Source organism: Urocampus carinirostris, chromosome 4 (genome assembly GCF_059441175.1).
Source record: "Urocampus carinirostris isolate Australia breed hairy pipefish chromosome 4, RoL_Ucar_1.0, whole genome shotgun sequence".
NCBI lineage: Eukaryota > Metazoa > Chordata > Actinopteri > Syngnathiformes > Syngnathidae > Urocampus > Urocampus carinirostris.
The window spans coordinates 29,594,502-29,619,885 of NC_142352.1; the positions used below are offsets into that span (position 1 = coordinate 29,594,502).

Below are 25,384 nucleotides of genomic sequence, written 5' to 3' on the forward strand. Positions count from 1 at the left end.
TTAGAAGGAGGAAAGGGCTTGCACCCACGATCCGGTGATCGTCGGTCACGGGTAGCAGGTGTCTGAGAACACGGAAGTGGCACTTCCGTGTCGAGCGAAGGCAATGTCAAGAGCGAGGAAAAACAGGTTGATGGACGGGACAGAGGAGCAAAAACGTAAACGAGTTCAGAAAAAGGTCGACAACTGGAATCAGCCGGAAAACAGGGCAGGATAGAGTCGGGAGTCAAAAGAGCTGGCCTTGCGTGTAGCTAGGGTTCACAGACGATCCGACAAATGATGACAGGAAAGTGATTGTTTAAAAAGAGGTCAACAGCCAATCTGCGTCCGCGGCTGTTGGCGCCAACGGAGCAGACTGTGGTACCCCGCATCAGTAATCATGACAAGGCTATACAAATAAACATGACTTGACTGTGACCATTTTGATTGACACCATTTTTGGCCAAATGCAAGCGTTTATGGGCCTGTGCTGAAAATTACGTCATGACCAATTGACCCATTTTCATGCATGTAGATTATCACAAGCAGGTGAGATTATCACAATGTAACAGGTCAAATAATAGATTGCTATAATCATAGTAATGGAAAGAAAGTTTGTGTATCCGAAGTCTGAAAGAAATAAACCATCCTGCCTGTGTTTTATAACTCTCAGTTCCAATGTCTTTCACACGATTTAGGAGATTTTTTCCCCCCAACCGTCCTTGCAGAATTGTATTAATTGAGCAACACTGGAGGGGTTCCCATGAATGGATGACCTCTCTGAAATGACCGCTTCAAGACTTGTATTGAATTCCAGTATAGACTGTGTGGCTATATTTGTTGTGGTGTATGTGTTTGTGTTCTATATCTACAAGGTGACTCATGATTGTGACTGTCTTTGGGGCCTTAATATTGTCAGTCACTGAGTTTGGGGCAATGTGACGTATGTCTTTCAAGATATAAGGTTGCGTTAGTAACATAGTGTCAAGCATCAAAGCTTTTTTACCCTGCCAATGCATCTAGCCCTTTTCTATGTCTATATGTTGCATTTTTTTATTATTAAGATAAATTAGTCACAAGGTATATATTTTCACACTTTTGTGCAATGACATTTAAAAAGCAACAGAAAAATGAAAGGAAAACAATATAATTTTGTGCGCTCGTTTAGGGTGGTAATGCATTTCTTCTTCCCTCATTATTAACAGCTGCTGGTATTAGTTTGTACGGCATTGTCCTATGTAGCCCCACATGAGTTGTGGCCAAGTGGACAGGTGCAGGATACATCTAAACAATGTATATTTGTTCAAGGATTACATTTCAATTACAGACATTTATTACGAGCCATGCAAAAAATTCAATGTAGCGTTTCCCAGTGGTAAATTGTAACGGGAAGAACTTCCTGCAACTGAAATATAGAAGTTACATATTACCATTATTTAAACCAACATTTTTTTAGAGAGATATTTGTCAAAAAAATATTTACCCAAGCATTGTTCAGATTCACAAATATATTTGCAATTTCCTCAAGATCTTTCCCGCCTCGGGAAAAGCCTGATCTTACCCTCCTAAACAACAGGGCCCATCCAATCAGTCCGTCGTCATTGTCCAACTGACATGTTTGTCATTCTGCTGTTTTTCTAATGTAATGTATATTGTTTTCCCTTGGAACAGTCGGTGAAAGTGAATTTCCCTAAGGGGATCAATAAATTAGATCTAATCCAATCTTAAATGCACATGCAACATTTAAAATGACTTATGCACATTGCAGATATTTTTTAGATCTGGAAAATAATTCATTCGCACCGGATTTCATCTTTTAATGGTACGGGAGAAATTGAAAAATTGTCTTTCATAGTCCTTAAAAAGTGCTTGAATTTTGGCCATAATAAAATGTGTGGGATCGCTAAATACAGTGCCATATAATGGCCCAATTTCACACAGTTTTTATTTAAGTAGCAACAGAACGGAGCACAATGACAAGCTTCAAAAGGGAACACAAGAGATTAATATAACTGCTCCTAGTTTGTTTGGATTTCATGATGGACAAGAGTGCAGAAAGTACAACAAAGAACATACAAAGACGACACTTTATAGACTAATTTATACAACGGTAAAATAGACTTTTTCATTTGATCGATGTATACACAAATGTTGTCACTCATGAATTTACCATGAATATTATTATTTTTTTTTTGGGTGCCACTAAATTTCCATATGTTGTCTGTTTTGTTTTGTAGGTGAATCAGGAGAATGTGGTGAAGGTGGGCCATAGACAGGTGGTCAACATGATCCGCCATGGTGGGAATCGCCTCTTGATCAAGGTGGTGACGGTGAGCCGAAATCTGGACCCCGAGGACACGGCACGGAAAAAAGGTATCTAGTAACACAGCCATGAAAATGATGCCATGAAAATGCAGTCGGGGGGCGTGCATTTTCACACCTAGGCCTTCAGTAGCGCTATGTCTGAATCAAGCCAATTTTTAAGGCTATAAGATATTTACTGCAGCTACAGCTGCTACACATGTAAGAAAGCATCAGTAATAAGCGTATAAATTTGCAATGTTATTTTGGAATATAGCCACATTTTAGTCACCAAAATTATTTGTATTCGTGCACAAAATCCATCTTCCTTATTTTCCTTACGAAGATTTTAATTTCTCTGTCATACATTCTTCGTGCGTTTTAGTTTCATCAAGAGGTTCTGTTCTTTTGCCAGCAACGCTAATGCTGAAGGTTTAGCCTGTCCTGTCGTAATACTGGCATAAGGTTTTGGTTGGTTTTTTTTTTCGATTCAGGGCTAAAAACCTCTGTTCTACAGAAGCAGTGGACATGGGTTTTCTTCACATTTTTGTTGTGATACTTTCATTACCGCTCCTTGGCCAATCATACAGTAGTCTGTGAAACCGCTGACGTTTTGTCACGCCTTCAAGAAGGCTCTGCTCTGCCAACTCGAAAGCGGTTTGGCTAAACCAACAGCTTTATACTGATGTTATGCCTCAGGGTCTGCAGAACTGATTACAAAGGCCCCCGGGTAGATTTCTGTCCATTGCAACAGGTAATGGCTGAAATGTGACTCATTAAATCCTTAAAAATGAATGCACACATATGGAAACAGAACAACCAGGGAAAAGGCAATGAAAGGAAGCTTACAAACAATTTGGAATTATTGAATAAGTCCTCATGGACTAAATATAATAAACATCGCATGATTCATATATCATTTAGGACGGCAGAGAAGGCCTTGCAGGCCCTGTCAGCCCACTACTGTTAAAACGTAAGCAGAATTAAACTTGTCCCCCACATGTAGCAAATGCAGTTTTCAACCTTATAAAATATGTAAGGCTGTTTCTGCAACATTTATTTGATATCCAGCCACTACTTCTTATACCAATTTGCCTCATCTGATATTTTCAGCCAATTCATAAATACAATCTATTGTGTGTGAAAGAATTGTGAAAAAAACATGTCATCAAGAATATTGATTTTTCACCTCTTTGTCCACCAGTACTGGTACCTCTGCTGACAACAGTATGTCTGTATGATCCTCAGCCCCTCCACCACCCAAAAGAGCTCCAACCACTGCCCTGTCTATGCGCTCCAAGTCTATGACATCTGAATTAGAGGAATTTGGTAAGTGCTTCCAGGATATTATTGGATTTTAGGTCCTAGTGAACGACTAAAAAGTCTTCTGTTTTTGCTTGTGAATTTTTAATTTGGATGATCGGAATAAGTTGTGGACAAAGGTAAGCACATTTTGCCTTACAACTGCCGGTTTCGCCAGGCTTGTTTCAGAACCTGCTTTGCAGCAATCGAATGACTTTTACCTTGGGATGGTGCTCTTCGTGTTTCTGTCTACTTTATGTCTGCCTCATTTTCTGTTTGCTTTTGCCATAATGCATGAAAAGCGCTGTCACACTGTTAAACATACGCAGGGTCCCAAAACATGTATTAAAATTTTAGCCGCTGATAACTCAATAATTTAACCATTTTCAATAGACTGGACTCATGGAACAGAGTGCTGGCAACTAGACTTGACTTTGAAGAAAGGAAATGTATGCTAGAGACTACTGACGGTATGAAAACGCAGTTCAGGTGCAAAGACGATTCAGGAGGTAGTTTAACAAAGAACCACCAACACCAATTACCATCACCTCAATTAGAGATAAGTTTGAGACAGATAGTACCGTTCAGGGCGTCCATAAAGACGCGTTTTGGAAGACCAAGTACATCGACAAGGCCCACAAAAGAAGATTACGGGAAACGTTTCAACCACGTCCAAGAAAGTCTTTGCAGCAGATCTTCAACTACTTGAGCCAACTGAAGTCTTCTATTCCGACGCTGATGGTGTCATTTGAATGAGGAATTGGAAATAATTTATCTTCGGCAAGTGACAAACCGGGAACTGTGATGTAATGAAGAAAAGCGTCCTTAAGAAAATACTGCAGGCGGAAATAAATTCAGAAAATGAGCTTTCAAACACAACTGAAGGCAATCCAGGTGCATGAGGATTTCGGGCAGGGGTCTCAAACTCAATTTATTCTGGGGCCACTGGAGAGAAGCGATTCCACAAAAAAAAGCTCTGATTTAAAAAAAAAAAACATTCCATTGTTTTTCGATATATATATCTTTTTCCTAAACAAAATAAGATCATAATAGTAAGATATTAAAGGCATAAATGCTAAAATAATTATAACAATACAGAAAATAATAAAGACTTAAAGGAGCATTGTGTATATTTCTGCACCCCCATAAAAACAATATTGATTTAAATAGTAGGTAAAAACACATAAAATATTACATAATATACAATTAATTTACATAACATGATCCTCACCTAGAGGGAGCTGACATATTGTCAGCCATCTTGCTGCTAATACCAGTCTGGGGGAAAATGAGAAGAGGAATGGTGCAGTTGGTTCACTTTGAGCATCTGTAGCTTATATTCTTCTGTTTTGTTATCACTTGTTTTCAGTTGCAGTACATAATACAGTGTCCCTTTAAAAATATATATATGAGTAGAAAAATGTAATTATTAATGGTCAGATGTGTTGACAGTCTTTAAGCTTTATGTTTTTGAACAGTAAAGATGGTGTCCGTAACTTCAAAATATTTTAATTTGTGGCGCAAATTTCTGCTTTCTACCTCACGAGTGGTAGCTATATGATAATGCCGTACTCATGCTGGTGTGGTGCATTGCAGTGCATGGTCAGAAGGCTCCAAATTTCTGGCGCTCACTCATTTCATTCGTAAAAGTTGTCTTGGGGCATTGGGAACCGTTGTCATCAAGTGGCCATAATGTATAAATAGGTTTTCAGAAGTATTGTCCTTAGGTGCCAAAATAGAAAATGAAGTTTTTCTTGTTTTACTTAAAAAAAAACTGTTATAATTGGTACCTGAAGCAGCAATATGGTGGACAATAATGTTAGTTCCCTTTAGATAAAGCACACGTTGTGAAAGGTAAAAATTTCTTGACCTACAAGTTTTAAAAAAACTAAATGATAATTTATGTATCTGTGCTAATTATAAAAATCTATTTATGTTTAATGAATGACATTTTTACCACTGTTCCTTTAACTTCTACCCTAATTTGATTACAGATTAATGTATACCTGATTGATTGATTTTGATATGAATTTTAATGTTGTTTTTTTTTAATTTTAGAACTTATTTTGTGTTGGGAATTTTAAAAAACATTTTTGAGAAAAGTGTAATACTCCATTTAGCCCAAGCTCACCCAGACCCTAGTTCCGGAGACATCAAGAAATGTATTTTTCTTGAATCCAAGTTCTTCTTACGGGAGGGGGAAAAAAATTGAAAAGGCCATCCTCATTGATTAAAATGAGTTGGAGACCCCTAGTTCAGAAAGACCGAAACGCCTTGAGGAACATGAACTCCAAATGAAAGTGGGAAAACGGTATGAAAAAAAATACGATTCAATGTAGGGCAATACACTTGAATCTATCATCACTAAGTGCTGTATTTTGCCCTGTGTAAAGGTGAACAAAGCTAGGACTTAAGGGCAAAAGGAACAAATTGACTCCCATAGAAAAAATGCTGAATGTAGATAAAAGTGGTCAGCAATTTTTTTCTTTCAGAGCTGCTGACAACTCACTCGCTCATTCACACCTCGGGACAATTTGGACTAGTCAATTAACCTGACATGCATGTTTTTGACATGTGGGAGGAAACTGGAGAGCCAGGAGGAAACAAACGGGGAGAACTCCGCACAGGAAGGCTCGTAGTTGGATTTGAACCCTGACCTCAGAACTGTGCGATGGGCGTGCTAGCCACTTTGTCCACTTCGGAAAAAAAAGAATCAAATTCTTAAATGTTTTACATGAAAGATTTGTGCAGTTCAAACAAGAGGAAGAACAATATATTTGCATTCAAACTGAAACAATTTTAAGTAATAATATTCTCTTTAGTGCTCATTTAGCTGCGTTTTTCATGAAATCCAAACGATTCACTTCAGCAGCGACAGCTATTTTTTACCAGACTCAACAATCACAGACATGAAATGAAAAGGTGCAGTTACTGAAATATATTTGTATAAATCAGGGGTCTCTATACAAGACATACAAGACAATTCCCAAACTGCCCACCAACTGTTTGCCCTTCTTCCCCAAGGGCCATCACAAACTTAAATGAACACACAAAACTGTGAAAACATATCTTACGACAATTTTGGGTTTGTTTTTGTTGTTGTTGCCAAATGAAATGAAAGCACGAAACTATATATATATATATATATATATATATATATATATATATATATATATATATATATATATATATATATATATATATATATATATATATATATATATATATATATATATATATATATACATATATATATATGAATTATATTTGGTTATTTAAAAGTGCTGCTTCTCAATGTTAGTGCACTTATTTTCATTGCACTATTGTTACAATGCACTATTCTTCTTTGCATAGTTCTTATTATGTCTTAGGCAATTTTTTCCAAGCATATGTTGTTGGAAAATTTCATCTGTTTTCTCTTCAAAGTCTTCATATTACAATACCCTGGAGTTCCAAGTCCAACAATGTTTCACAATGTTGATATCAACGACAATAAAGACAAATTGTAACTTATCATTTTAATACTATGTTATTAACATCTTATTTATTGGCAGTAGGATTAAATAGACTCCGTAAAACACTTTTGAAAAACAACTAGAAAATCACAATGACCTAGAAGTGGTGAGCTTTCATTAGGGTTACCATGTTGGAGTACCTTGGTATAAATGGATTTTAAACCACTTAAATTATGTACTTTTCGCAGGGAATCCTCTCACTTAACCCAAGCAGTCTTTACAGCACTATAGGCAGAAAATGGATATCCTCTGTAGCAGTTTTCATCCACAAACTCCAAATTAATTAAACAAAAGAAGTGCAATCCAAAAGTATTCAAGGTCATAAAATGAACTTTTCTTTGAATGAGCTTATCAATATGTAAAGACTGAAAAACTGTGATTATTGATCAGCACTTATTTTCCCATTAGCTATAAAACTAAGCTGAGTTTGGAGGAATTATTGGCATAACTAAGCATGTTCTTTTTATCATTTATCGCCATCTACTGTTAAGGGGTCTAATTGACCCTCAAATATTTATCTTCTTGCCGTTATTTTGCCAAGGCAAAGGGCGCGACCCACTGAAAACTGGACCGTGACCCACTTTTGGGTCGCCAGCCACCAGTTGAGAAACACCAATTGAATATTCTCTTTTTTTAAAAGGCTCCCTGGTGTCCTACATAGAAAGACAATTTTGAAATTGGGTAGCAAACACATCGATGAAACTCAAATACCAAAGAAAAGAAGTCGGTCTACTTGCGAGACTGAAAAATGTTTTCTGTCATCCCTTTAGCCACTCTACGGAAAAAGAAAGGCGGTAAGTTATCGTAAGCATGCTAAATATATCTATCGACTTTATTTTCACTTCCTCTCACTGTGCTCAGCCAACACTTAAAATCTTTAAAATTATGACTTTTATTTCATTAACTTATTCAATGCCAGGCGTTTCTTTCAAATTTGGGGAGCCGATGCCAGCCATTTTTGCTATTTTGACCCGTTTTTGAAGGCATGAAAGAAAATTGAATTCTGTCGCTACAGTGTGTAGAACATATCAAAGGAAAGCTTTAACTCTCGTCTTTTAGTAGGAAACAGTTGGTTTCTAGCTTTTACCATTATTTAGTAAACAACAGTTAAACATTGCTAGGTTTATTAAAATACTCCAAAACTTCTGAGAAAAACAGCCTTTTGTGAAAGGACGCATTTCCAGCAGAACTTCCAATATCTAAACAATGCTTTCCATAACATTTTACTGCAAGAAAACTGAACTGATTCACTTTGCATGAACTATGTATGAACTGCATGAACTTTCACACGATTTCGGTCACCATGGCGATTTTGTTCCCTCGGGCTACGTTCCTTTGGACGAGCATGAAACGTCATCCCTCTCTGCCTCGACGATGACGATAGAACTTTGTCATCCTTTTAGAAAGAAAAAAGCTCTTTTTGAAGCGTTTAAGGTACTGAGCCATATCTCTTACGGCTATCACCACATTGCTTCACACACTCATTTGCCAGACAAAAGAAGGCAACACTAAGAAGTGGGGGCTTACTCGATGTGTGGACAACAATCTGATCAGAGTGACAACTGGTGATTTATCGTACTGAAACTGTTCCGAGAGGCTTAATACCTACTCATGAGCAGCGCCAAACACCTTATACTATAAGCTGCGGCTTTTTTCCCAAGCTTTCAAGCCCGCGGCTTATGCAATGATGCGGTTTATTTATGCGTTTTTTATCAAGGCCTCTGTTTCTCTGATGAGCATATGTGGAAACGGAGTTCACTCTTTCCAATGATATGTGGCTTGGCATATTTCAGTGACCAGTGAGGTCGTACAGACCCAATCAGTATTTGTTTATCAAAAGTTAGGCGACTCACCGGCGGGTCATCTTAGCATTAACGGGTTAGGTACTGGATATTATTGAAACTCTTTTTACTGGCATTGAATGAGGTAGGAATCGCCACGTTTGTTTTTTTTTTCAATAATGGATTTTAATATTTATTTAGGATTTCTTAGTTACTGCATGCTTTTGGTGTTGTAACTTTACATTGTGTGTAAAAAAAAAAGTTTTTGTACAAAGCTCTTTTTTGAAGTATATTCGGTATTCCCTCATCATTTGCGATTTAACTTTTGCTTATTTGGTGCATCAAGGACTTTTTTTGATTAATAGGTTTCACAAATAAATTTACACGCAAACCAATCAGAGAACTGCCTTCTTTTCCTGGACGCCGATTGTAGCAATCCGAATGAATCTTTTACATGATAGATAGATAGTTGGATAGATAGATAGATAGATAGATAGATAGATAGATAGATAGATAGATAGATAGATAGATAGATAGATAGATAGATAGATAGATAGATAGATAGATAGATAGATAGATAGATAGATAGATAGATAGATAGATAACTTTATTCGTCCCCGTAGGGAAATTCACACTTCCAGCAGTATCCTTGTGTTGAAAATAAAACAATAATAAAGTAAAAGGAATATAATACATACCGGTAAATACCCAATGTAACGTGTTGATATAGAGCACAGGTGTCAAACTAGCGGCCCGCGGGCCAGATCAGGACCGCTAAGGGATTGAATCCGGCCCGCGAGACAACACTCAGAGAAGCGCAAGAGAAAAATGTTGTGGATAAATCCTTAAAAATGATTGGACTTTAATGTCGTGTTTTCAAGGGTTGAAAAGGGCTTGAACTTTGAGCGAAGTGCTCGTAAATGCTTGAAATTGTTGCCATGTTTCTCAAAATGTCTGCTTAAAAATGACGCTGACACTCTGGTGGCTTCGTAATTAGGCAGCTGGCATTAGTTTGTACGGCATTGTCCTATGAAGCGTCATTGCCCACTAGGGTCGTGCCCAAAGGAAAATGTGCATGTTCCTCCTGAATAGACACTTTGAAATGTGCCTTAGTGAGACAATTACTTATCGACTATGAGCATTTATTATGGGCCATGCAAAAAAATGAGATAAATTGAAATGAGAAGAACTTCCTGGAACTAAAAATGTAAGCTACATATTATTGTTGTTTGTACCCATATTTTTTACCCATATTTTCACTCCCTATATTTTATATAGGGAGAGATTTATCTATAAGATAAATATATTGACGATTTATCCAAGATCTAAAAATCTAATGTCTTGATAAATGGACACACAAGTTTAAAAATCACATATGTAAATCGCAGATATATTTTGCAAAATACATGATTCACACCAATTTTTTTTCTTCTATTTGTTCTGGAGAAAATGGAAATTTAGTTTTGAATTTTCGTAAAAAGAGCTTGAATTCGGCCATGAATAGGGTGTACAAACCAAGGAGTGACGTCATAATGCATTTTGACATTAAATAAAGGATTATTTCATTCATGTGACTCATCCAAATCAACAAGGTACCTCGTTTTCTTATTCTCGCGTTAAAAGTGTGTTCCATTCCTGCGCCTTGTGTGTTTACAAAATGTGCTAGTCAAGGCTTCCTATATTTGCAGGTGTGATTAAATGAATGGCCAGAAAAAGAGAACTTTTGTGTGAAACTCGACAGTCTATTCTTGTTCTAAGAAATAAAATTGCCAGAAACTGAAGATATCCTACAACGGTGTGTACTACTCCCTTCAGAGAACAGATCAAACAGGCTCTAACCAGAGTAGTAAGAGAAGTGTGAGGCCCCACCACACAACCAAGCAAGAGGACTAGTATATTAGAGTCTCTAGTTTGAGGAATAGACACCTAACAGGTCATCAACCAGCAGCTTGATTAAATAATACTGGCAAAACACGAGTGTCAACATCACTTGTGAAGAGGCGACTCAGAGATTCTAGCCTTCGAAGCAGGGTGACAACAAATAAGCCATATCTGAGACTGGCCGACAAAAGGAAACAATTCATACGGGCAAAAGAACTCAAACATCTTCGGGCAGTGGGCAGGGGACACCCTGAACTGGTTGCCAGCCAATCGCAGGGCACACGGGGACAGACGACTCATTCGCTCATTCACACCTAGGGACAATTTGGACCGGCCAATTCACCTGAAATGCATGTTTTTGGAATGTGGGAGGAAATATTGTTTGGAAATATCGGGAAATACAGTATGCCACAAAAGTGAGCACAGTACACCCCTCACTTCATTATACTGTATGGTTTAATGGAACATCACTGAAGAAACATCGCCTTAACACAATGAAAATATATCTGTCCACTAAGGTCATGGCTTACTGGAAAGATATCCTCTGGTCTGATGAGACAATTAATAATTTATTTGGCTCAAATGGTGCGAAGCATGTATGGTGTCAACCAGGTAAGGAGTAAAACATGTTTGTGCCATGCCTAAAGTCAAGCATAGTTTTGGGATTGTCATGGTTTGGGGCTGTATGAGTGCAACTGGAGTTGGGGAGTTGCATTTTATTGAGGAAAACACAAACTCAAGCATGTACTGTGAAATACTGGAGCAAGAAATGTTCCCCTCCTCCATAAACTGGGTTGCAGGGTAGTGTTCCAGCCTGACAATGACCCCAAATACACCTCTAAGATGACCAAGGCTTTTCTAAAGGGGCTAAGGGTAATGAGGATGGACTGACTTTGCATGTTTCCGGATCTAAACCCAATAGACCATCTTATGGGCATCATAAGTGGGAGTGGGAGAACCACAAGATCTCAAAAAAAACCCAGCTCTGTCATGTTGTCATGGAGGAGTAGAAGAGCATTCCAGTGGCAATTTGTGAGGCTCTGGTGAAATCCATAGCCAGGAGGAATAAGGTGGTTCTGCAAAATCATCTTGGCCACACAAAATTTTGAACTTCTGGAACTTTTACTTTAGGGTGTACTCACTTTTGTTACCAGTGGTTTTGCTACTAATCCCTATATTTTTTTGTTTTTGCTATATACTGTAAGCTTTACACAGACTACTTTTCATTGTGTCAAAGCGAAGTTTCTTCAATGTTGTTCAACTAAACATAATGTTGAAATCACTGCAGAAATATGAGGGGTGTACTCACTTTTTGTGACGTACCGAGACGATTGAGAATTATCCAATGGTGTCTTTATTAGATCAAGAGTCTTGAGTGTATAGGAGTTTATAAATCATCAAATAGCACGAATAGTATGGGGGAAATGAATCAAATTATAGGCACCCGTTTAAAAAAAAAAAATGTCATTTTTAAATTAAATGTAGGAGTTCAATTTGAATTATTCAAAGTTGGTTGTGATTATGAAAGACAATATAGTGGCTTTAATGAATGTGCATCATAAAATAGTGCAATAACATTAGCAGCAACAATGTGCAAAAGTAAGTATAAAGAAAGTAAGGGGAATGATCTTGAATGACTAGCTTGCATTTTCCTTTTGATCCTTATGAAGCTTTGCAAACTTGCTTGATTGTTAATCGTTATACGTCCACATTTTGAAATACTTCTTGGCTTTTGACTGTTTTGTTATTTATTTTGTTTTGTTTTGCTTTTTGGGCTAGATAAAGCTGAAGAGATGACACATGCCCAGAAAACATCGCCAGTAGATATGAAGATTGCAACAATCAAACCACGTCCAACCAGTCGATGCTTGATTACACCAACGGAACTAAACGTAAGATGTCACTAATTGCTTGTAAATGCTATTCCTTTTTTTTTAATTTTCATTTAAAAATAACATTTGATGTTGACATTTAAAATTTTCATGTATGTTGGCCCAAATGGAGGGTGCAAACTTGGCACCAACTGTGGGGAATTTGGTGTTGACGCCATTGGCTGCAGAACCCCAATGGCGCTGTGTGTTTACCTCACTTATTTGCAGATCATGCGACCATAACTACCTGAGATTAAGATAGCGATTACGAAAACAAGCACATATTTACTACTGCGCGGGCAAAAAGCGCTAATAAGGGCTGTGTCGTTTAAAACGTGATCTATGGCTACAATACTGTGGAGAATAGTGGCAGATTTCAAAGTAAACATGAAAAGTTGTCTTTCTGTGTTGTTGTCATTGTTGGTTGCCATGGTAACTGACCAAATTGCATTTGCTTGTCATCATTTGTTGAGGATTGACAGGGACAATGACAGTGACTCAGATTATATGGAAAGCGAACTGAAGCTTGTTTGATAGATAACTCCTCCTGCTGTTTAATTTAGATGTACTGTATAAATCAAGAACGTGCTTGATTAAGTACGTAGTCCATCTATCTATCTACCTTTGTCATATCCCTCAAGAGGGGTGACCGACAGCAAGACAAACACATACGATAACAAAGAAAAAAAAAAAGGGGAAAAAAATAGCAAAAAAACGCACACAAAAACATTTTTGGACCATGGCCAACCCAAATGCCCAAACACCCAAACAAGTTTAGCACCTCGGCACCCAAGTTGGACATGCTTTCATCCCTCCAGATGAAAGCGGGCATGTCACTCCGGTCAGGGTGACACAACAAACTCTTCTGTTCAACAGCAGGACCCGACAGTTTTCACTGCTGTACCCCTGCCGCATCATGCAGGTGCCCTGCCCATCCCTTAGAATGCGTCCAAACATCTCACTATCCTTTTACAACACTTCTCCACTCATTCCTATCACCAACAAGAGCTCTGGCTTCCACTAGATTTAGACCTCTTTCCTGCAGTGCACTCATAACACCATCCATCCACATCAATCGCGGCCGTCCTCTTGGTCTCCTTCCATTTACTTCTGCTCTGTAGATCCTCTTCAACATTCGCTCCTCATCCATCCTCTCCATGTGTCCAAACCAACCGAGTACTCTCTTATCCACACGCTTGCTCAGTTCCACTACTACTCCAGTTCTGTCCCTCACAATTTCATTTCTCAATCTATCCAATCTTGTCACTCCTAACAGACTCCTTAAACACTTCATCTCAAAAACATTTCTTTTCCTTCTCAAATCTGCATTCAGGCACCAAGTCTCTGCATTATACAACAAAGTCAGCACAATCACACTCTCAGACAGTCCCCTCTTAACATCCATACTCATACTCTTGTTACTCATCACTCTTCTCAAAGCACCCAAAACCATGCTTCCTTGATTCACTCTGTGCAATACCTCACACTCCATTGCACCAACTACAGCAACATCATAACCCAAGTACCTAAAGCTTTCAACTTCTTCCAGCACCTGTCCATGCAACCTTATTTCTAACGCCATGCCCACTCCATCACGTGAACACTTCATCACCTTACTCTTCCCAACATTCACACATAACTTACGCCTATCACATACTCTTCCAAACTCCGTTACCAACCTTCTCAGTGTTTCCTCAGAATCAGCCACAAGCGCTGTGTCATCTGCAAACAACAACTGACCTACCTGCCCATCTTTGCACAGGACAACTATTAGTAGTACTCTGCATAAATCTGCCCTTTATGGAAGAGGGGGGAAAAAAGGGGCATTTTCTGAGAGAATACCATAAAAAGCTTGTATTGGTATTTGCAAGAAGCCACATGGGGGACAAAAAAAAATATGTGGAAAATTGTGCCTTGGTCAGATGAAACCAAAATGAAACTTTTTAAATGCAAAGCATTATGTTTGGCGTAAAAATAACACTGCACATCACCCAGAAAAAAACATCCTCACTCTCAAACATGGTGGTGGCGGCATTGTGCCCTTGGGTTGCTTTTCTTCAATAGGGATTGGGAAGATCTTTAGCGTTGATGGGAAGATGAATGTAGCCAAATAGAGGGCAAATCTGGCAGAAATTCTGTTGGAGTTTGCAAAACACCTGAGAATAGGTTGCAGGTTCAACTTCCAGCAGGACAACGACGATAAACGTAAAGCAAAACCGACTATGGATTGGTTTAGGGCAAAAGTTATTCATGAGGTCTAAAACGAGGGCAAGTGTCACTTTCTCAGTAACTAACGATATTCACTTTTACAGTCCGTGTATCATGATCGCCAGGGAGTCCCTGTGGTTCCACCCACAGTACCAGGGGCCTTTCTGGGATTGCCAGAGAAGGGCATGCTTCGGAAGCAAAAGTCAATAGGTATGATAACGGCTTTGTGTGTGCAATACTTATTATGTGAGCCTGGCGACCTCAACCTGAAAGGTTGCCATATCATATGTCTTTAAACCAGGGGTGTCAAATGTGCGGCCCGCAGGCCAAAGCAGGGCCGCCGACAGATTATGTCCGGCCTGTGAGACAGCGCCAAGAGAAGCGCAAAAGAAAAACGAGTTGCGGTTTTCAATAATTTTTTTTGATGTTGCCGTTTCCAGGCGCCACTCACAAAGCAACTGTAGCTTTACTTTATCTCTCTCTTATTAAAACAAATGTACTACCATTTTATCCAAAGTTTGTAGTTGTACTAAGCGGTACTTTGAATCTGCTGTCTGGTAAAATAATCAAATGTATACTTTAAATAAAAAAATAATAATGTGCCAGTGGAATAGAAGTTGTTTTTGTGTTGGTTTGTTATTTTTTTGTTTCGGAGTGTCATCTTCCAAAACAAATGAGTTACGAAAACTTTCCATTCTTTCGTCTTGAGTAGATCTGCTAATCAACAGCCCAGTTTGATAACTTTTTTTTTTAAAGAATATTACAATTTTGTATAAAAACCTCGGTGAAATTGGACATTTTCTTACGGCACTCCAGGAAAAGTTAAGTCAAGTCATGTTTCTTTGTATAGCCCTTAATCATAGGGAGTCTCAAAGGGCTGCACAAACCACAGGCTATTGCAAATTAAAGTCTATTAGTACACCATCCCCTGATCTAAAACCTACATGAGGGCAAGGAAAAACTCAAAAACCTCAGCATGAGGAAAATGAAAACTTTGAGAGGGGAACGCACATGAGATAATCCCCCTTCCAGGATGACAAAGATGCAATGGATGTTGTATTAACAAACAATAAAGTTAAAAATGAAATACAAAATAATTAAAGTATAATATAAAATCAGTTGAATCTGCCAGGCAATCAAACAACATTTTTTCCATAAAGTATATTGTAAAACAAAAAATAAAATAAAAAGGATGACCAGGTTGCAATGGATGTACATTAACAAACAATACACAGATATTGTCAACATGAAAAGGTTTCTTTGTTGGCACATTGTTTAAGAAACACTGCTTCAATCTAACACTATTTCTTTACGTTTATCTTTTTATCATCACCTGTCAACCCCGAGTATTAAAAGTCATTTCAGTTAAGCTGAAATATCCAATTTTATTAAATAAGTGTAAAAATACAAAAGAACAGCAGTCAGGGTGTTGAAAACTCTTATTTGTCCCATCATTACAGACAGGCATGAGCAAGGAGAACTTATTTAGTTCCCTTATTTAGGTCAAATATTCTTACCAGGACTGATAGGCGCTTGTCTTCATTGTTGTCATTTTGATTATTTGATTACGCCTTTGTATTAATCACTCCATTTCTCAAGATAATTTTCTGGTCTTGTCAAGCTACAAGTTGGCCTTTTTTTGAGTTGCCGATTCAGCCCAATGTCCAAAATTAGTGCCAATAATCACAGAAACGAACCAATAGACATGCGCAAAGAAGATTTTGTAAACAATGGCCAAAGAAAATAATGTTTTATTAGGTAAAATAATATTCACTTAAGGTAGACAAAAATTCAATAAAAATGGCATTCCCGATATACAATTATTTTGGTATATTGTACTAAAAAAACAATAAACGATAAAGTTGTCGAGGTTGAAAGCTATTTTTATGGATATACAGAATGTTATCATATTGTAAATACCTGTTCATTGTTTTTCAAGGGACGACAGAGGAGGAAAAACAAGGCTTCCTCACGCCTCCTTTACTCAAGTTCTCTCGCAGCCTCTCCATGCCGGATACTTCGGAGGATATTCCTCCTCCACCAGCCATTTCACCCCCCTCGCCACCTGCCTATGATTTATCGGCTGGCTCAACACCCAAGAGCTATGGTGCCACGAGGCTCAGCTTTTCACCTAACGCTGTGACAACCATAAGTAGAACCACAGACGTTGGAACATTAAGGAGGGGTTATCACAGACAGAGTTCGGAACATTTCGAGAGTACGCGCACTCGAGGGCGCACGGCAGTGCCCGAAAACCCTTACTCTGAGGTCGGCAATAAAAATTTGTATGTGCCAGCGAAACCGGCCCGAAGGAAGGGCATGCTAGTAAAACAGTCAAATGTGGAAGACAGTCCGGAAAAAACATGTCATACGCCAGCGAGTCCCTCGGGCCCGGTATCCTTGCCTACTACACCAGTTGAGCGAACGTGCTCTTCCATCCCCATTCCTACCATCATTGTCAAGGAGCCGTCCACTAGCAGCAGTGGCAAGAGCAGCCAGGGTAGCAGTATGGAGATTGAGCCCACCACTCCAGAACACCCATCTTTAATGCCTGCTGTTTTTGGAAGCGGTGGTCTGCGTCCTGAAGACCCAATGTCACTAGGCAACCCATTTGCGGCAGCTATAGCTGGGGCGGTGAGGGACCGTGAAAAAAGACTTGAAGCAAAAAAGCACTCAATTGCCTTCCAGTCTGTCGACATGGGGGATGATGACCTAATTGGTCCGACTCCAACACCTCGCCTTCGACAGTCAAAGTCTATCGATGAAGGCATGTTCGGCAGTGATGAGCGACTTCGAAGGATGATGGCTCCGCCACTTCACCTTGGTCCTCCTGTTGGTGGAGGCAGTGGAAACATGACAGATTTCAATACTCCAGAACCTACAGTCGTGCGGGAGCTTCTTAACACAAAAACCGGGCAGTGTCCTAACCTGGACAGCCCTGTTAGTCTCCCAGCAACTCCCCCAAAGAGTCACTACAGGGCTAATGGTATCTACCTTCATCCTGTCACTGGTAAACCTTTAGACCCCAATTCTCCACTAGCTTTAGCCCTCGCTGCTCGTGACCGAGCAATGAAAGAGCAACAGAATCATCGTCAAAATCAACAACAAACCCCTCCTCAGGTTCTGCAAACTCCCAAACTTGAAGCTCAATCCCTACCCCAGCAGTCAAGCCACAAACCAGACCTCAATCAGCCGCTCTTCATCGATACTAAGTTGCGGTCTGGGATCGAGACGAGTTTTGCTGCGATCTCCTCTTCAACAATGGGCCGCCCGGGGAGAGGTGGCTTGCGGAGGCAGATGACTGAGCAGAAATATGAGTCTGATGTGGCCCGAGTGGAGCGACAGCATCAGCCAGTTGAGGAAAGAAAAAGTGCACCAGCTGACATGGCTGACACACCCAAGTCCACTGGGCTGCTAATGGTTCACACCAGCACAGGAGCAAGCAACAAATTGGAAGAGTTGGAAGGGCTTGATAATAACAGGCCCTCTGAGCTGAAAGACCCCAATCACCCGGATACCCACAGCGGCCATACATTGTCTATTAATCCCCAGAGCTCATCACTACGAAGACGGAGCATTCCTTTGGGGGAATCTTTGGAGGAACCTGTGAAGCTTCCCTTTCGCATCCCCCCTCCTCCTCTTGCATCAGTTGACATTGATGAAGATTTTGAACTCACTGAGCCACTCCCACCTCCCCTGGAGTTTGCAAACAGCATTGACATCCCAGATGACCAAGCTAGCGCTATTGCACAAATGATTCAGCAACAGAGAAGGAACGGTGGGCCAATGCTTCCCCCTTACAATGTACACGCCCCTCCACTGGTCACAGATCAACACAAACGTGTGTCGAACAGCATCCCTCCTTCGCATCCTGGTACCCAACCAGACTCAGAGTCAGGGATGGTTGACTCTGGCATTGAGGAGGTTGACAGTCGCAGCAGTGGAGATCCTCAGCACATGGAGACTACCAGCACCGTGTCAAGCATCTCCACACTTTCATCAGAGGGAGGATTCTGTGATACCACTCTAGAGAGCCTCTATACGACTGCGGATGGGCATTCCTTACTGGTCGATAGACCCCCTGTCCCACCCAAGCCCAAAGGGAAATCCGTCTTTAACAGAACTTCAATTTATCACGATGCCCTAATTGAAGAACCACCAGAATCGTATGGGACAGCTCTTAACATTCCCGCTGCCCATACTTCATCTTCAGAACCTCCCCGAACGCCGACTCAAAGGACATCGAAGCTATGGGGTGAGCAACCCCCTGAGCTTCACAGCCCTCCACCCACACCAGACACCAAAAACACAGTCATCACAGAGTTGAGCTCAATTCTGCAACACATGAATCGCGATAGGCCTCCTAATTCGGGAGAATGCCTTGACTCTCCTACAGGAAACCAAGGGGCTTTTGGAACAAGGTAATCTTGCTTTTTGTTCTTATTTCCAAACTACTAATTGAAGGCTGGATACAAATATTTCACAATTGCTCCTGTGTTGAGAGTTGTTTTGCACAAACGTCGTTATCTTAGATCTCAGAAAGTTTTAAAGGGCGTGTGAGCGTGGATTGGACTTATTGAAGTAGTTATTTTTTGTATCTTTTGGGATGGTATTTACCACTACATTTCGAGTTTATACCACCTTTCATTGGTCTGTAACCAGATTGTAAAATATCCTGTTGGTTGGTTGGTTGGTTGGTTGGTTGGTTGGTTGTTTAAACTCTGGGGTCGTAGGGGCATCATTTCCTGTGGTTTGTCATGGGCAAATACAGCCTGGTGGCCCATCCCTCTCCAGGCCAAGCTGTTATTATATTAGCGCGGCAAATGCAATGATGAATATTTACTCATTTGTTCTTTCCAGATTGTACCCACCACACTGTACTTGGCTTTTTGAGTCTGTTTTCTTTTCTCTTAAATATATTTTGGAATTTCTAACAATTAATTGATCCTTAATTACCAAAACAGTCAACAGGCAGCAGACAATGTTCTCCTTTGATGCTTTTTTGCAACCATGGAAAGATTAAAAATGTATGCTAGAAGTGGAGCAACAGGATTTGCTGCCAGCTTCCGAGTAGGCCAAATTATCAATGATTGAATGTTTCATGTTGAGTGCTTTGAGTGCTAGGACAATTTAGAAAAGGAATTTTTTTCCTAGGGTTTGTACAGATGCTTGAAATCCTTGAATTAGAAGGATTGGAAAGTGTTTGACTTTTGGGTGAAGTGCTTGTAAATGCTTGAAATGGTTGCCGTGTTTCACAAGAAGTCTGTTTGAAAATGACGCTGACTGCTCTGTGGTCGCTTTGCTTTGCCATTGCATTTATTTCCTCATGATTAATGGCAGCTGGCATTACTTTATATGTCATTGTTCTATGAAGCGTCATTGCCCCCTACTCTTCGCACCCAAGAGGACAGGTGCATGTTACAACTAAACAGGAATCTCTGAAATGTGTACTAGTGCAAGGATATGTATCAATTATGGACATTTATTGTGGGCCATGCAAAACATTAAGGTAATGTTTCCCAGTGGTGAATTGAAAAGGGGAGAACTTCCTGTAACTGAAAAATGTTACAGTCATTTACTCAACATTTATGCAGGGAAAGAGTTGTCCCAAAAATATTTATACACGTATTGTTCATATTCATAAATATATTTGTGATTAACTCAAGATCTGAAAAGCATATGTCTTGTTAAATGCATACGCAATATTAAAAATCGCATATGTAAATTGCAGATATATTTGCTGTTTTGTAAAAAACATGATTCACACAGAATTTCTTCTTTTAATGGTACTGGAGAAATGAAAGAAATGTTGTTAGATGGCCTGGTAGATGTTTGTGTGCTTCGAAGTGCATGATTTGGATTCTGAATCTATTTTGCTATTGTCTTAATGAGTCTTAAGATTTGAAAAAAATTTTGTTTTCTGCCTCTTGCTCAACTCAACTTTTACTTTGTGAGAAAGTTTGACATGAGCCAATATGACATGACGACAGTCTGATTATGATTTAAGAGAGGCAGAATACGTCAGATTGCGGTTTGTTAATCTCAAAGAAGTCCGACAATGCTTTTAGGGGAACAGTACCGAAAATACACCAGCTCATGTTTATTTAACCTCACATCTCTATGGGGGGCTTGGAATGAAAAGTAAAGTAAATAATTCAGTGGTGAAATGGACTTTGCATGGACGGTCCTCACTGGTCAAAACGGTGTAGGAAGCAGTGGGCTAAGTTGATCGATTTCAGCACTATTTTCTGTTGCATTAGTTCAAAATCGTTCTACATTTTTTTGTTAATTACTGGCAAATGCCCAACTGCCGCTTGATTCGTGCCCGAGCATCATTCTGTTTGAGGTCTGTACTCATTTCACTTTCAGCTCATCTAAATTTCTTCCTGTCTACCATGAATCCTTCATCTCCTCTTATGTTTCACTAGTTCACCCTCAGAGTTACACACAACTGAAGTAGTTCAAGCCTTTTATTGTTTTAGCAATGATGATTTTGGCAAAAATATAAAGAAAAACAAACAATTCCTATCTCAAATGGTTAGCATATTTCTGACCAATAATTTATAAAGTCAACCTTATGTTCACTTATGCACTCAATACTTGGTCAGGAATCCTTTTGCAGAAATGATTGCTTCAATGCGGCGTGGGATGGAGGCAATCAGCCTTTGGCACTGCTGGGATGTTATGGAGGCCCAGAATGGTTCAATAGCGGCTTTAAGCTCATCCACAGTGTTGGGTCTGGTGTCTCTCAACTTCCTCCTGACATTATCCCACAGATTCTCTATGGGGTTCAGGTCAGGCCAATCGAGCACAGTAACACCATGGTCAGTAAGCCAGAAAGAAAATAAAATCTTCATCTCCATAAAACCTTTCAGTAGATGGAAGCTTGAAGTGCTTCAAAATCTCCTGATAGCAAGCTGCATTGACCCTGCCCTTGATAAAACCAAGTGCACCAATTCCAGCAGCTGACATGGTGCCCCCGACCATTACTGACTGTGGGTACAACTCAATTTCCGAAGGACATGCAAAATTTTCTTTCATCCGAAAAGAGTAATCTGCTCCGCTCGGCAACAGTCCAGTGTTGCTTCTCTGTCGCCGAGGTCAGCCGTTTCTGCCCCTGTTTATGGTTCAAAATTGGCTTGACCTGGCTAATGTGGCACCTGTAGCCCATTTTCTGCGCACGCCTGTGCACTGTGGTTCTGGATGCTTCAACTCCAGACTCAGTCCATTGCTTCCTCAGGTTCCCTGAGGTCTGGAATCGGCCATTCTCCACCATTTTCCTCAGGATCCAGTCACCTCTACTGGTTGTACAACATTTTCCACCACACTTTTTTTTTCTTCCCACAGTTGGTGTGCAATTAATCCAAAATACAGGAAAGTTTCATTTGTGTCATTACACTATGGAAAATAATGAACTTCATCACAGTATGTTAATTTTTTTAGAAGGGCCTGTATATACCTCAGTTATTGCTGGTTATCTGCTTCGTGGATTTTCATCATGCTTTGGGTTCTGCATTTTTATTGGCTTAACAGAGGAAGATGCTTTCTACCGCCAGCAAATTTGGACCTCTGCACCTGCTAAACCTGCTCAGGTGCCACATGTGGGTCTCTGGTTCTCCTTAGTGGCTCTCTGATGCTTTTTCAAAAATGTTAAATTATTGTAGGACAGAACCGGAAGTTAAATCCAGTTTCAGGTCCTTAATTCATAAAGGAGTTCAAAGTTCACTACAATGTCAAAAAAGACCATTCTAATTCCTACTCGTTCACTGCTTTTTGCTGCAGATTTACATCACGGCCGTATATATAAGGCTGGCAGTAGACGAGTTCAAGGAACAGACCATTATAAAGCAGCCCCAATGACCAAATGGCTCCCTCATATTCAAATGATTTTTGCGGCAAATTATTGCATAAAAAGTGCTGTATAAATACATTTGTTTTTATTTGATTTGAAAAGTAAGCTGTACCAAGTTCCTTGTAATCTTCAGTATTTGTTTGCTGACTTATGTGGTTGTACCAGTACATAAAACCGCTGATGTATACCACCAGGTTCTCCCATTATCTGCCTCCACTTGCCCAGGACGATCTTGAATAGGTAGCTCTTTCACGCGGAGAGCTCTGCAAGGTCATTTATCAAGGAAAGATAAGAATGTATCCAGGTAGAGAGCAGGAGATAGTGACAATGCCCTCATGTCAAATGGCCTTCGGAGGAAATAGGTGCATTCGCCTCAAACAGATGGCAACATAGACACACAGAAAATGGCCTAGATTCAAATATGGCAGGCCCCTTGAGCGTTTTATTTTTACCCTGTCTCACTTCATCTTTGGCTCGCGAGCTTCTGTGCAAAATCCCCTGCTCTCATTCTTCGTCACTGTACTGGAATGAACCTCTGTGGCAGTGTCCCTTTGAATGCCGATTTTTTTCTTGTCCTTCTTGTATTTCTTATCATCCCTGTCTTTTAGCCTCCCAGATTAATATGTGTCGGTTGTGCCTATGGCTGAGATGGTTGCTTAGCAACCAGCTGATGAGAGTAGCCTTGAAGCCTGCGGTGATGTCAGCCTGAGTTGGAGGAACATGCTTGCAAGTGAGCGCATGCGTGCAGGCCTTTGTGTGCATTTGTGTGTGGATGACAAACATAACCCACAGCAGGGTTCAACATAATTTGATTCAGGTCACGTGCGATGCTGCTTTAGTAGACCACTGTTGTGTAACCGAGCACAGCACAGTCAGCGTGTGTGTCCGTGTGTGAGAAAGAGAAGCAGAGAGTGAAAGAGTGAAGACTTCTATAAATAATAGCAGCGTGTGCATGTTCACCAGAGAGTGTGACCCTTTATGTGTGAAGCCGAGTGTGTATAAAGAAGCATGAAGTGGTAAGATAATTATGTAAGCACTGTGCAAGCGAGGAGGTGTGTGGTTAGCACTTTGCCCTTACAGTCCTCGGGTTGAAATCCAGCTACTGGCCTACTTCTGCTGTACCTTCTCCCACATTCCAAAAACATCCATGGAAATATGTCCAAATTGTCACTTGGTATGGGTGAGTGTGTGAATGGTTGTTGTCACGGACCAGGAACGGAGACGGGATCCAACTTTGTTAGTTTTACTTAGTTTTTATTAAGAAGGAGAACAGTGCTTGCATCCACGATCCGATGATCGTCGGTCACGGGTAGCAGATAGCAGGAATGCGGAAGTGTCACTTCCGTGTCGAGCGAGGGTAGTCGTTGGCAGCGAGGAAAACAGGTCGATGGCCGGGGCGGAGGAGCAAAAACAGAAACAGGTCCGGAAAAGAGGTCGGCAACAGGTATCAGGCAGGAAAACAGGGCAGGATTGTGTCGGAGAGTACAAAAGCTTGCCGAGCTGAGAGCATAGGTTCGCAGATGGTCTGACGAGTCCTTCTGGGAAGATGGAAGTTTTAAAAGAGTCCAAGAGACAATCAGGTCCCGTGGCTGTTGACGCCAACGGGGCAGCCGTAGGTGCCCCGAATTAGTAATCATGACAGTTGTATGTATCTGTGTGCCCTGGGAACCAGTTTGGGGTATCCCCTGCCAACTGCCTGAAGGCTGGGATGGGCTCCCCATGGCCCTGGCAAGGATAAGTAATGCAAAAAATGGATGGGTGCATGCAAGCTCCCCTGAATGCGGATTAGCTGTTGCAATAGTGATGGCAGCCATGATGGCCGAACCTGCGTTAGGCTGGTACTTAATTGCAGTGGTAATAAGCGGACCCCTTAACCTCTTTCTGTGGTGTGTCTTGGGGAAGTTGATGATAGAAGCCTTGAAGCCTGCTGTGATGTCAGCCATAGTGTGCGTGTGAGTGCATGCTTGAATGCATTTTTTTCCTGGTCCATCCCTCTCCAGGCTTTTTTGAGCATTTGGGGTTTTCCATGGTTACCAGTAGCAGGAGAAGCATCCTGGTATGATTTAGATACAGCACCGTCATCATCTGATTGCCACCGTTGTTGGTTTATGACAGCCTCCGGCTCTACAGAAAAGAGCCAAATCTCAGCAAGTGTGTGACAATACTGATGCCAGATCTTATTACCAGGTTGTAATCATAGGTAGAGTTAAAATAGGCTAAAATAGGTCTAGATCTTCCTTTGCTTATTTTTTGTCGCCACTGTGGCCGCAGTACAGAACATTAACCATTGATGTTGAATCTGACACTGAGATGAGAGAGATAAAAGCGAACTCATTCAGTGATAATTGTTTGGGCAAAGTTATCAAGGAAATGACAAGCTCGTCATTCCATGTAGCGTGACAAAAGTCTTTGCGCGTCTCCATGACCCCTAGAGCTATGTCGGCGGGAGTCTCGTACTCCTGGTAGGGTTACCCAAGCCGAACAGGTCGAAGGGTAGAGTCCAGACTAAGAGTGATCCCAAAAGCTGGTGGCGGCACGCTTTGAGGCGGTTTCCTACAGACCTGGATCCCGTTAGCCGCCTGCAGTTGTAGAAAGATGCCGGTCGTCTAGGGTTTCCCTTGCCACTGGAACCATCTTCTTTACAATCAAGATAGTGGCGTTGGGGAAAGCGCACCCCTTATGCCACTTTAAAAACCA

The 25,384-nt window shown here is 40.5% G+C and overlaps 1 protein-coding gene across 1 annotated transcript in view; it reads left to right on the plus strand.

The window, feature by feature from the left end:
• LOC148367249 (SH3 and multiple ankyrin repeat domains protein 2-like) overlaps positions 1-25,384 on the plus strand; it is a 130,452-nt gene that overhangs the window by 82,549 nt on the left and 22,519 nt on the right. Inside the window, exons 8-13 of the mRNA XM_088334080.1 lie at positions 2,214-2,349; positions 3,526-3,606; positions 7,865-7,888; positions 12,536-12,648; positions 14,940-15,045; positions 16,775-19,256. Coding sequence (XP_088190206.1) covers positions 2,214-2,349; positions 3,526-3,606; positions 7,865-7,888; positions 12,536-12,648; positions 14,940-15,045; positions 16,775-19,256 — 2,942 coding nt within the window. The remainder of the gene's footprint in view (positions 1-2,213; positions 2,350-3,525; positions 3,607-7,864; positions 7,889-12,535; positions 12,649-14,939; positions 15,046-16,774; positions 19,257-25,384) is intronic.